The sequence below is a fragment of the Aythya ferina genome (genome assembly GCF_964211825.1).
Source record: "Aythya ferina genome assembly, chromosome: 2".
Taxonomy (NCBI): domain Eukaryota; kingdom Metazoa; phylum Chordata; class Aves; order Anseriformes; family Anatidae; genus Aythya; species Aythya ferina.
The window spans coordinates 97,108,137-97,122,463 of record NC_140297.1 but is presented as its reverse complement, the minus strand read 5'-3'; the positions used below and the strand labels follow the sequence as shown (position 1 = coordinate 97,122,463).

At 40.9% G+C, this 14,327-nt stretch overlaps 1 protein-coding gene across 2 annotated transcripts in view; it reads left to right on the top strand.

Moving 5' to 3' along the window:
- The window catches only part of AHRR (aryl hydrocarbon receptor repressor), a 90,698-nt gene that overhangs the window by 44,419 nt on the left and 31,952 nt on the right, over window positions 1–14,327 (top strand). For both annotated transcript variants that reach the window (XM_084508645.1, XM_084508644.1), the window contains exon 4: window positions 11,687–11,787. In XM_084508645.1, the coding sequence (XP_084364771.1) occupies window positions 11,687–11,787 (101 nt within the window). The remainder of the gene's footprint in view (window positions 1–11,686; window positions 11,788–14,327) is intronic.

The following is a 14,327-nucleotide window of genomic DNA, read 5'->3' as shown; positions in this document are numbered from 1 at the left end:
GGAAAGGATGTGCTGCCTCTTTAAAAGGTTTTCATGAACCTGTATTGTTATAGTAAACTCTGGTAGGCAAGGGATTGCGTGACTGCAGCAGACTCATTTGTGACCTCAGAAAAGTGGTTATGAAAGTGATCTCTTGATCAGAGGAATAGAGCTCTGCTGCCTGCGAGACCGGCAATGCACAAATGAGCCTCCTCCCTGCGACTCTGCCCCGACAGGAGGAAAAATGCTCGCTCGCCACTGAGAAAGCCTCTTTGGGATGCAGCATTCATAAACGAAGTCTTTGATGACTCCTCTTAAAACTACATGGTTTAAACACAAATTAGGGTCTAGAGTACAGATTTTCTTCATTTAATTTTCACAGTTTTAAAGACTATGCATGAAAGCTTTTTTTTTTTTTTTTTTTTTTTTGCTTTTGCTCTCTGCAGCTTGCAGTGTTCATTTTCTGCCTTAAGCCAATTATTCGTATTTTCTTTATCATAGTGCTGATAAGTTGTGTCTCAAGGGTTATTAGACCCATTCTGGCAGCAAGTCTCAGTGTACATCCAATGGAAATCACATTAGAACTGAAGAAAAACCAGCATAAAGTGATGTTTATGTTTGCTAATGAGTGTAAAACAGATCTGATGAGTCAGTAGGTAGGAAATCACCAGTTTCATTCAGAAGACCTTGACAGAATAAGAAGAATGAGCACTAGCAGCAATATCTGTATCATCATTCTCTTTACATATACTATTCACCTATTATTGACGGCTTGGTGAAAGTTGTATTTAACTATAATTTTCTTGAAAGTTGAGGCCACAATCCCATACATTTTATGAGAAGGAGACAGGTTTCCTGCCCTTACTCCCATAAGAAATACTTCTTATTTCTGTGGTGGCTTGCTGTGAGTCAAGACACCTTCACAGGAGGCAGACTTGCCTGTTCAAGTTAATGACAAACATGCAGAAGAGTTGAAACTGGAGAAAGGGTTATATTTTATTAGCTAGAACTTTGTTTCTGAAAAACAGAACATTATTTGGCTGTTCCTTGTCTTCTCATGGGACAAGTCTGATAAGAACTGTGTGACAGCCTTTTAATTTTATCTCCATATCTAAGAATTTTCTGTTTAAAAATGAAAAGGCAAATCAAAGCAGAACCACAATTTACATTTCTAGAGCTTTCCGATCTCTTTCTGTCTCTTTTAAATATGGCATTTTTCATTATGCTTAGAAATTTTGGAGGTCCTAATTCTGGCCATTGACGCAGGGACTGTGGCATTTTTTAAAATTTAGTTTCTCTAGTGTTAACGGGGAGAGAATATGTAAGCACACTATTGGCCCTCTTAGGGTCTTCAGGTTCTGCTGAAGATCTTCTTTCTGAGCGAGGAACCTGCCTGTGAAAAGAGACAAAGCAAAACAGTGGTGAGGAAGTGAAAAATGAAGGTTCTCGTAGTAATTGAACACATCATGTGCGAAGGTTCCTGTTCTGCAAAACAATTTATTTTTGGACAAACCATAATGTCCTCCCTGCAGTCCCTCTGACTTACAAGTGATTCCAGTTGGGAGCAAGGTCCATCTGTTTGGATAGCTTTACAGGACTGGACTTGAAATGCGTGCATTAAAGTATTAGTGTGCATAAAAACACAATAAACATATCCAGGAATCATAACATTACCGATTTAGCGTTCTGGTACGTCCTTCAGTTTTTGACTTTAGTTGTTGCCTTGCACTTAATTTGTAACTTTTAGGTAAAATTTTCATGTTACTAATTTTCCTCAATCATCTAAAAACTTCTGGAAAATATTTCACTACTTTAAAATTATCTGGAAAATTAATTCTGATTTATTTTTATTTATTTATTTATTTATTTAATTATTTAATTAAGGTACTCATTTTCCTGGTATTCATTTGCCCTAACTGTGTCTCAACCCCTTTTTTACTTCTTGAGGGAGAAAAAACAAAACTAGGGGAGCTCCTCTCAGGCATATTTTTTGCACTTGTTAAGTCCATTGAACCTCTGAAGGCAGCTCTTCACACACTCAGTCCCATCATGGCAGTCTCAACAGATAGCAGCAAAGCCGACAGCATTTCAACTCTGCCTTAGAAAGAGTGAGCCCTATTGTGTGGTGTATATTTATCGGTGCTGGTGCAGCAGTGTGCTGCAGTCTCCATCTGACTGAAAGGTGGAGATTCTTGCCTTTCTTCTGTCGAGTGTGTTTGCGTATTTAAAGCGCACTGGAAAGCAAATGTGCCTGTGCCTTTGCCTCTAATATTGGATACAGTATGGCTGCTATATAAGACAGATATTAAGGAATTGCTCTTATGACACTTCTGACTCTGAATGTGATGAAGCCAGATTTGGTTTTCTGGGTAACATATGCACATCCTGTGCACTAAGGTCTCAGTGTGAATATTTTAGATGCAATGTTTATTTCATCTTAAAGGTTTCCTTTATCCTCTCCAGATCTTGTGCTTTGGCTATTTTTAAACAGTCTCTTGGGTGATATACTGGCCTACTGACATATGCTCTTTCAACTCTTTTCTAAGAGATACTGACTTAAATTCCCTCTCGGAGGTATGAATTTAGGCAGTGCCTTTCCATGCAGAGTGGTGCAAATGAAATTATAAAGGGACAGGGATGTTACAAAAGCAGGATATATTGAGGAGTGGAAGCTCAGGAGATAGCCTGTTTGAAACATAGGGCTGGAAAGATAGCCTGTTTGAAACATAGGGCTGGAAACAGGTTATCAAATCCAAAAAGGAAAGCAAAGATAATGCAAATTTCACATAAGTCAGTCATTGTCAGATTGATTTAATCAGGAAGGGTGAGAGACGCTTTCTCATACACTTTCCTAGTTGCGTTTATTTTCATGCTTGGCCTTTGATTTGATTTCATTCTTCAGGGATTGATTTACTAAATGTTCTAAACAGTAGATCTAAATTGAAGAGGGTAAACTGGTGCACATCTTCTGCAGCTGATAAAGACTAAAAATGTTCTGATATTCTCCAAATAAATCTTTTACCAGGACTTTATTGCATTTCTTCCATAAGATGCACCCTTAGAGCCGCTTTTTCTTTTTTTTTCTTTCTTTTTTTTTTTTTTTTTAAGTGGGGAAGATTCTAGTAAACTGTAGTAGCGTACTTCTGACCACATACAACCTTCTTCTTAGCTGTCATTTCAAGAAAAAAATGAATTCTTGTCTTATGAATAATGCTTCTGAAAAAATACTTCAGAGTCAAATTTATTTCCTCCACAAAAGGAGGCAAGTTTATTTTTATTTTTTAGGCAATGATTAGTTTTGCTCAATAAACAGTTGTAGACATTTTGTCCTCAAAGGGAGCTGCCTCTAATATAGATCCCAATGTCCATAATTTTATTATTTTAATTGAAATAATCAAACTAGTAGAAAAATGGCCTTGGGACAATGAAATAATATGATCCATATCAGAAGAGGACTACATTCTTTGATTATAAGGAGAGAAGTGCCAAGAATTCAGAGGATATAGAGAAGCTTTTCTTTTCCCCTGTACTTTTTTTTTTTTTTTTATATGTGGACAAGAGCAAAGATGAACAGCTATTCAAATAACAGCTATCACGAAGGACACTTGGAAGAGTTGGGAAACTTTGCAAGTCCTTTTGCTAGGCTATCTGCTCTATAGATACTAGAAGTAATGTGTCCTGAAACGCTATACGTGTTAATATGTAAGTATATCGGGATCAGTGGGACTTGCTGGGATTCTGCTCAGGCAATTAGGATGTGGCAGGTCAGAACACACTGTAGTACATTTAAGTCTAATGTGGATTAGCTGGTGAAGTCTGAATACCTCTACATTGGCTTAATGTACAGCATTTTAGAGTGCAGAACACAGAGTAATGGAAACTAAAGCAAAAGAAAGATAAAATTACATTGTTTGTACACTCTGAGGTCCTTAGCACTGGAACCAACCATTGTTAAGCATCTTCTCTAAATATATAAGAATTCTCTTAATATTTTTTTCTTTACTAAACTTATGCTTTGCAACTCAATTCTGATTAATGAACATATAATTTACAAGCACAAGCCTTCAGGGGCAAAAAATTTATTAGAATCATCTTAATTTTTATGAAGGTTGTGGATACGGATGTGAAAGTTGACTAATTTCTCACTTGAGATTGCCTAGAAGTCAGGCTTGCAATCCATTTTGTAGTTTGACAGAATAACCCTTTAGAATTTATATTGTATGTATTTATTCAAAGGGGTGTGCAAGCAAATATACACTCAGGCAAGCAACTGTATTACAGCTTAATTAAACTAGGAATGGAATAATACAGGGATAACTTTAAGGCCTCAGGATCGAATCTATAAATCAGCAGGTTCCCATCACATTTAAAGCAGTAGGTAATCAAATGGAATTATGAAAATGAAATGGAACACAATTACTTGGAATAAGTCTTATACCTTGGGATAATACAGGAGGGAGTGTATGTCTTTGTCAGTCGTATAGCCAATATATTCTACCAGACCAAATGATGAATCAAATATTTACTCAGGGTGATGCAAACAGATTTCTAAAACAACTTTGTCAATGCACAGCTTGGGGTTTTCTGCTGGGGAGATCATCTGTAGAGTCATACGAAGAGAGAAAGGTTGCAACAGTAAGCCGCAGAGAGATGTGCTTTCTGGACAAGTTGTTTTGAGTCTGTTGCTTGCATCACACAATTAGGTTTTGCATGGAGGCACAGTTTTTCTCTTGTTCTCTGATTGCTCAGAAGTTATGGGATAAGGGAGATGTTATAGTCCCAGACAACATAAAAATGTAAAACACAAGTGTGGTTTATTGTGAGCTAGTTTGGTGAGATACAGATAGAATAAACCACAAAAAAAGAAAAAGAAAAAAAAAAGACAAGCTGATAATGTAATTCACACACTCTCCATACACACACTTTTCATGACCACCACTTAACCATTCTCAGCATTTCTTAAAGCGATCTGCACATTTTACAGACCAGAATTTGTGGAAATGGCAAGTATAACATACAGAATTTATTCTAATGGTCACCTACAGCCATGAACCTCTCTTACAAAATGAATTCTGTTTGTAATCAAGCAATGAAAGTTTTCATGGAAAGAATATGAAATGTCCATTACTGGAGATACTCAACAAAAACCCTGAGCAACCTGTCTCTCTAGTTAGCTCTATTTCAGTTAGGGTGGAGTCGACCAGATAACCTTCAGAGGTCTTTTCCGTCTTAAATCTTATGATGTTTTTGAGATTCCCTACCCCAGCTGACTAAATAGGTCTGGTGTCCCCACAGGTAAAATATTGTTCTGAAACTTCACAGAGCTCCTGACACAGCTGAAAATACATGGACAATTATTTTCAGCTCCTCAGCTTTCCTTGTCAAAGTGGTTATCCCCAAAGGCAACGCGAGAAAAAAAAAATCTGACTTTTTCAGCTCCCCATGAAGTCCTTGGTGTGTCTTCCTTCTCTTTCACCTCCAGCCAGGCTCTGATACCACCTTCTAGCTGGTGCTCTGGTACTACCTGCTCTGGCATCACCCCAGCTCCATCCCAAAGGCTCGGTTTGTTCATCACGAGCTCTTACCCTGAACACATGCCCTCTCTGATGGGGCATCCTTGCTGAAAGGTTTGGGCCCACAGGAGAAGATTTAGAGGGCAGAAAGAGGCACAGGGGGGATTACTCTGGGGACTGGAGGAGGGCAGCCCAGGACGTGCACTGTCATCACTGCAGTGTCTCACCCGATCGCCATGAAGCAGCCTCACGTGCCAGGCCTCTCCAGACTGATGCTATAAGAGAAGCTGCGGGGAAGCCATCTTTCTCCCTCTTTTCTATTTTTTTTTTTCCTGAAAAAAATAATTACCATGTGCACACAGACAGCAGTGACAGTCAGATTGCTGCCTTACAAAATTTACCTCATCTGCAGCTATTTATAAAAACACAAAATGACCCGGGGGAATATAGCTAAACCCACTGCTTCGATTGTTGCTCCTGTAGCATTTTTTTTTTCTGTTTGTGAAAGGCTTTTACTTCACAGAAACACTCCTTGCCTTTCACGTTGCTGGTTTTCGCCCCCCTCCCTGAAGCGGGAGAGCTATTTTCTGATTCTGTACTTTAAGCCCCCTTGCTTTTTTTAGGCGACTTCCAGATATCTGATACAGCGCATAATGAGGAATTAGGTTCCATTACACGAAGGCTTAACCTTCATGAAAAGCATTCAGGGCTTGCCAGGAGTCATCAATATTTAACAGCTGTTGTTATTATGAAATACTTCACAGGGGAAGGCGGCCCGCCTGCTTGCACGCAAGGGTTTGAACGGGCGCCAGGCCCCTGTCAGAGGCGAGGGGAGATTGACAGGCGGCGGGGTTGCGTGAGAGCGCGGCCTGGGTTAGTCAGCAGCCGGCCTCCGCACACCAGGGCCTTCTCCCCCCGCTGCCTCCCCATCAAACGGGATCCTCTGGCCGGGCTGGGGTGTCAGCCCGCTGAGGTGGCGGCGTGCCCGGCAGCCGCCCACGTGCCGCCAGCTCCCGTCACGCAAGGCCGTGGTCGGGAGAGAGTGATGGGGCGAGCCCTATTTTTTATTTTTTTTTTGGGGGGGGGACACACCGTTTTGGTGCCCCTCGCGTGTGGGAGGTGTGCGGGGCTTGCTGAAAATGGAGAAAACACGTTTCAGGAGAGAGGGGATGGGATCTGGAAAGAAAACAGTTCGGGGTGTACCTTAAATAAATGTCATGCTGTACTTGAGAAACTTCAAAGGGCAGTCGGATTTCAAAGCATCTCTTAAGAAGAAGCAGACTGAGAAAACCACTGAGTTGGGGAGAGAAACTTTGCGTTGCTGCTAGCGCAAATGCATCTGGTGTTCTGGTAGCCTCCGCACCGGCACCGAGCACCACACATCTTGCATTCAGAGGGTGGATTTCGCTGCCGCTTCCCCTCCCGGCACGTCGGTGCAGCCTGCCTGTTGCGGCACTTCAGGCTGCAAGCGCCCCTTTCATATAGCTGTTCATATAATGTTCTCTATGCTGCATATTATTTAATTTTGGTCTGCAGCCAAATTGTGCTGTCCTTACTGTCACTCAGGGTCCTCTGCAACACGTCAAGAGGAAACAGGCCGTTTGGGTTCGTGGCTGTAGGTTTGTTTCTCAGACCGAGTGTTTCCTAGCTGTGTTGTTTTGTTTTCTTAGCATTCAGGGTAGCATGCATAGCTAATTCTTCCTGCATCTCGGCGATCCAGGAAGAAAGACCCGATTTTCACTTCCTTTCGAGTAAGTTACCAAAAGTGAGACGTGTATTTGTAAAGCAGTATCTCTGAAACTGCAGGCTAGATTCAGATATTTTGATCTCCCTGCTTTAAGAAATATTTTTTCCCAGGGGTATCGCTGGTCTCACAGATACTCGTCATAGAAAGGTTTGGTACTGATACACCTGCATCCTTCTAAGCCTGAAGAAAATAGTACTGTCCCTTTCTTCCACCTCAAAAGAACCCAGGCAATGTATCCAGGTCAGAAATAGCATCCTTTTGCTGCCCATTTTGCTCCTACACTGTTGTGGGACGTGGGGAGCCTCAGCAGCTGAAGGTGATGCGTGCCCCTCAGTCCACGGGATGGCTGGGGCGCAGCCTGACCACGCGTGAGGTTGTTACAGAGCTTAGCTTGGCAGGTAGTAATGATTATTTTCTGAAGAAAGAAGGTTGTGCTTGTGCAGGAAGGGATACAAAAATACTTTGGAGACTGTAACCCTGTTGGTTTAAAAAGTGCAGTTTTATGAGAGTCCTGGAATTTCCATCCCTCCGAACGAATGCTTATTCCACAACGAGTCCATGTGCTGTTATTTCTGGGCAAAAGGGGGTGGCTGGTTTCATGATGCATCCTTAGACTTTAAAGTGTCAGGCAGCTTTTCTGTTCTGTATATATTCCAATACTCAAGCCAACGGGTTTGTAAATGTAGATTGCAATGCTCCTGTCAGGCTCAGAAAAGATCTCAGGTTTTCACGGTGTGACATAGTGCAGCAGTGAAAGGCTCAGCAGCACTGTGTAAGACAGTCCGGTACTCCGTTCATCCGAACTTATCTCCCTTTTTGTGGAATTTTTTTTCCCCTAATTAATTAGCTGTCAATTCTAACTCAACATTACTTTTCAGTGGCCACTCTTTTCATCACTTTTAGATTAGAAATTGAAATAATGTCCTCAGATATTTGGCCTTTCCTTCAGGAAATCACGCTGATTTTTTATTTATTTTTTTTTCCTCCCTCCTTTTCCTCCTCCTAGCCTCCTCCTCTCTCCCTCTATCCTGTATATTTCCATGGTGTTGTCCTTCTATAGGCCCCAGCATTTCCAGACTTGTGGCTTTTTAATGTTGTCTGCGATTGCACCACACTCACTAGATCACATGAACTTGCAAAACTGTCAGCCCTGGTTGTTGTATATCTTGTATTTATCACCCTATGGTATCAATACACTCATTCATCTTCTTTGGCAGAACAGCTCCATCTTCTGTTTTATTTTGTGTTCTGGAAATGCAAGCTAGATAATTTCTGCTCAGAAAAAAAGGACTCCATAGTTCCTGCTTCCTATCCATTCACTTTGCCACTTTTGAACCTAGTAGGTGAGTGCTCTACACTGAATTGCTGGCAATTTGGCTGAAAAAGTTGCTTCTGCCACAGAAAACAGTCTCAGACTCTGTAAAGCTAGAACTCTCATTTTTTTTTATTTTAATTTTTATTATTTTTTTTACAGTCAGCAGTGTTCATCAGACTGCCTGCAATATCAGTATTTTCTTGCCCCATTCTTGATATATGGTACTCCAGAAGCCAGAAGTTTTCCCCTCAGGTCACTGAGTCATCATTAGCTGTTTGTTATTTTTTAACTTTCCACAACTTGCTCCTCCCTGCCTACTAGAGACAGCACTCCTGCGTTCTCCAGTCCTTCATTTGCTTTCATCATTGTAGGCTTAATTTTTGCTCCAGAGGGGCCCCCATTTTATGTAACATTTCAGCCTGGACACAGTTGTCTTGTTGAGCCACCAGTCACAACCAGTACCTTCGTTCAGTTCTCCCACTTGATACTTGATGCTGACAGGGCCATCACCAGGCTGCTCTGCCCTCTTTTCCCTGTTTTTCTGCCTGTTAAGATAACATCTTGCAGTTTTTCCTTCCCTCTCTGCCACATCTTGCCTTTCCTCCTCCTCCTTCACCGTGGGGATCTGCGTGGTGTTCAGCCTCTCTTGCCTTGCCCCCTCCAGGCATCATGCTACCAGCAGCAGCAGCCCCTTCTGACTGATCAATGCTGTATGAGCCAAGCCCTGCTGCCCCGACGGGTGGATTAACAGAGTATTTCCAGCACAGGGAGGCAGAAGGAGAGTGACCAGCGAGCCTCAGGTGCAAGGAGCAAATGTGCCTGCCTTGGAGGGGCTCTTGCTTCGTGGTGTGAAGGGCGTCAGTCGCCTTGGATGCTGCAATAGGGTCTCTTTAGAGTTCAGGCCAGCGAGTAGTGTATGTTATGAAACGGATGTGTGTGGCCTAATATACGGGTAACTCTAGCCGGCGAAATAACATTAAAATACTTTCCATTCGGAGATGGAATTTATACTAGCCAGACTAGCTGCGGAACAAACATCTCTTGTGCTTCTGCTGCTGTTTGTGTGAGCCTGAAGGCTAACAAACAGGCAGGGAGCTCTGGCCCGCTCGGTCGGGTACAATAATAGTTTCCACTAACGATGAAGTTAGAACTTGGTGGAATTTTCACCAAGCCAAAAGAACAGATCAAAAAAATAAACCTTCATTTCCTCCCACCCCTCCCTGTCTGTCCTTTAACCTGCACAAAGACAGCAAGCAACTGCGGAAGTAGCTACAAAAACATCTTTTTCTGAGGGGGAAAATTCTGGAAGAGCCCATTGGAGTAGGGGTTGTGCTTTCAAAAATGACTGTCACAAGTGTCTAACGCAGTGCTGTGATAGCCATGCCTCTGTTCTTTGGGACAGATGTAGCAGAAGGCTTGGCTAACCAGGACAAAGAAAGTGTCCTTTTCCGATTAGTTCAAATGGTGAACCAAAATGAAAGTGTAAGTTCAATAATCCTTGTAGCCCATTCATAGAAGCCTAGCTTACAACTCCGAAATCGCAGAATTGTTTTGGCTGGAAAACATGCGCAGGGAGCTGCTTTCGGCAGCTTTGGGTTTTCCTGATATATTTTCACATGCCCAGGGGAGGGATTTATTGCCTCTAATTATACATTTGAGATGATTGCTTGGGGGTAATGACCGGCATTATCACTGGCAGCAAATATTTACAATGCAAGCTAAAAAACATCTCAAATATTCAGCCAGCATGGCTCTGTGTTGCCATCATCTGCTGTAAAATGCTGAGGTATCCTGCAACTGCCCCTCACTAGGCTGTTACCTCGATAAGGGGCTCTGGTACAGCCCTTTGGAGAGGAAGTGACTCCATTTAGGTCATATCCTCAGTCCCTTGCAAGAAATGTTATTCAAGCCATTAAAAATGTAGATTTCTATTTTTTAAAATTTGATATCCTACTGAAAATTTAAAACCTGTTGTCACAGCTTTTAACCAACAGCTCAAGAGCAGTAGAGCCTTGCTGGCTGTCTCCCCTTCTTACTCCGATTTGATATAAACAGTTCCTGTTTGTCTCAGCTTTTTTGGGGGATTATTAACCACCTCTGGCTGTGGCTGCTTCTAGCCGGCATGGGCAATGTGCATCAAATGTTGCAGCTAATCTCACTGGTATGCTCTCATTCTCTACGTGAGAAGGAAAACAAACTGAAAACTGAATCTCTGCTTGCTGCCTGGACATCTGTGTGACCCACTGCAGTTAGGCACTGGGATGGGGCAGAACACGTGAAGCTGATCCCATCATTTTTATTGACCATATTATAAATACTCCACATTTCCCAGATGATGAAAACCCCAGTCTAACAAGTAGCATCAGCCTTCTCAAAAATGCTTTCATTATCCCCAGAAATGAGACTGTATTTGGGGGATTTTTATGTGGGATCTGTCAGTTTGAAGACTTCAATCTGAGCATTCAAAGATATTTCAGATCAAACAATGATTACCCATGCACAGGAAATTTCAATTCCCATGAAGATTTTCATTATTATTCAGGAAAAATTTGCAAAATATATCGTTAGAGATTTTCCTGAATTTTGTGTAATTAATGACCTACTAAAACCAAACTTTAAACTTCTGTTTAAAAACAAAACAGTTTTAGCACATTTCCGTGAATATTGCAATCAGTCTCAGACTCCTAGGACTGAGTAGAGTACAGTGAGAATGAAAATAATCTGATGCCAAGAAGGTCAGCACTGAAAATGAGAAACGTATTTCAGTCTCTTGTCTTCTGAGCTATATAAGCATTTCTTTATATTTTCATAATACATATTTTTATAAACAAAACAACTTGCTAACTATCTTTTATTTCTTTCCTGTGGGTTTTTGTTGTTGCTTTATGTAGAATACAGTAATGGAAAAAATATGTATAATAAAAAGTGCGATAGATATTTCATATAAAAAACATCTGGACTTCCAGATATGTATGTATCTATCTCCCTCACAACAAAATAAAGTTGTCAGTAACTGAGATCCAGACAGTATTTCCCAATTAAACCAGTGGATGTTAAGTGCCTAAGTAAGAATTTGAGTCCAGTGGCCCTAATCTATATGATTTCTAAACTGATAATAACTCTTTCCAACAGCCATTCAAGAAAAGCACTTTAAGAAGCAAGCTGGCCAAACGATAAAAGAAGACAATGTATGTAACAAGACCGCTGTACAAGAAGGTGGACTTCTACTAGAAGTGAGTGAAAAAAAACGCCGTCTTTTCGGGCTCTAAGTAATTTATGCTGTTTGATGAACTATGCTAGTTAATTCCTTGTGGCAACTTGGAACAAACCATCCGTCTTGGTGTGAGTCACTCAAGAAGCACACTTGTGAGCTCTTGTAAGAGCAAAACTGGCAGTCGTGGTAGTCCTGTCCAGTCTCTGCCGGAGCACTTGCAGCCTTACGTCCTGTAAGCGATCAGGGCCATCCCGCGGGCTGGTTCACAGTTCTTTGTCACTTGCAGTGATAGCTGAGATGTGTTTGACTTGGCACACATTTTGAGGGTATCAACAGGAGCTTGCTGGGTTTCTGATCTGAGCTAAGATTATTCTGGGACATCTTAATTTATCCTACTTCCTCAGCTCTGTGCTCTGAGGGAAGCTATGTGCGCAGAAGTTTTTCTTTCTATGTATTTTTATCCTCTTTAGGATGACTTTGTATTGGCAGGCCAGTGTAAAGGGGCCATACTGTTACTGAAAATTGGATCCATTAATCTGGATGAAGAATTAATACTGCTGTGAACTACTGAACCAGCTAGAGCACAGCAGTTCATTGCAGATACATCTGCATTTCAACCATATGATGCAATTGTGCCTTTTATACACTGAGGATCCTTGGAAACTCCTATTTGATTAAGACTACATATGTATAGTTGCTTTGGATAGGGTAATATGTATGGTACAAAAATCATGTTTTAATGACAGCCCTGAGGTACATGTAAACGTAAATTAAATAGTAACCTCCAGCAAACAAACGCTGTGCACTATTAGAGGAAAAAAAGAAAGACGTTTTATCATGGGAGCCAACATCATAACTTGTACAAGTCTATGGAATGAGAACTGGCATGCTGCTTTCCTTCCTCTTTATATTTTAGGAGATTTTAATTTTACATTTCAAAGCTAGTAACACAGATGCATTTGATTAGTTAATACAAGTGCCAAAATGAGATATTTGGCTGTCAGGTATTATTTGTAACAATTTCCATTCCCAATGAGCAGGCAAGTACAAGGCTTGCAATGAATGATAAATACAGTGAGCATCTAATTTTTAATAATGGTCTCATATCTTTAGCCTGCGCTTTGGTTGGTAAATATTACGTGCCCACAAGTTATAATCCTTATGGATCCTCAAGCAGTAGCCCTATTGCTTACAGGCACATGGAGAGAACACTGGTATAGAATTTCAGGTAGGTTACAAGGTGCCAAATTTTACCGACTATGCTAATGGTCTGCTTTCTATAGGGTATATGAGTCACATTCCTTTTGAATACGTGGGAGATGTTTTATCCTGGATCATACTTAATATGGATTACTAACTCGATGATTAAGTGCATGTTAATAGGATTGAATTCGCCAGGCTCCGTTTATGGGCATGTCTAACCTAGAATAAAAGGGTGAATTTTCATAAGGACTTGCTGGGAATGTTCTCTGGGGACTAAGCTTGGCTCGGGTGCTCATTCAGTGGCCATGGAATGTGATGAAAAGTGGGTTTTTGTTGCTTGACCAAATTCACCATGTTAGTTATTAGGGACTGTGTGCTCTTAACAAAACAGCTGCATTTGTGATTCCTTCTGAGGAGAAGCAAACAGCCTTGCTGGTGGTTGCTATGCTTTGTGCCTTGACTTGTGAATCCAGCCACTTTATTGGCTCTCAGAAGATGTTTTGCAGCTGTCAAAAGCTGCTTTCCTTTTCATGGCACCACCTTGCACTATGCGACCTCTCCTAGATTCTTTATTTAATACAAACCAGAATAATCTGACTCACCAAAATATGTGTGAATAATACTGTCCCTGACTGAAACTTTCATGGAGAACTGGGGACAATTGCGTTTTTCTTCTAGTGGGTAGGGTCACTCTGCTGTATATATAGATAGAAGTATGGAATAGCAAGAATCCTAATTACTGGTAAATAATTTATCTGCCTCTCCAGCCTTGGAACAACGTAGTACTTCCCCTTTCAGCTTAAAAGAAAACAATGGAATTAGTCTGTCTTCAAAGTATGTTTAAAATGCTTTTTATTTCTAAAGGCCTCTGCCACAACATGTGTTTTTATTTAAGATTTTATAGAGATATTTTTACAGCTATAATCAAATAGCTTTCATCAGCAATAATAGAATAAACAATGATACCAGTTTATCAAAGACTTTCTAGCGGAGCACAGCAGGTACCTAAATAAATAATTTCTTCCAGTGTTTTAAGTTTAAGGATCACTTCTTCTGGATAAGAGAGTCTTTTTTGCCATCTTTTGGTTTTCCTTTGGAGAGAAGACAAACAAAGCTCTAATAACCAAAGTCCAATTTTATTAATGATCTTTTTTCAATATGCTCCATTCTTGCAATCTTTGCTCTCCTTGGAGACTTCAGACTCCAACTGTTTGACATCAGTAATGATTTTTAACTTTGTGCTTTCATAATATTTTCCAAGATAGGTGGTACTGCAGCCCTTGTGCCACGTCTGCCTGTCAAAAAAGGGCCGTATTCAATTTCTGAAGCCCATTACTGAACACTTAAAGAACACTG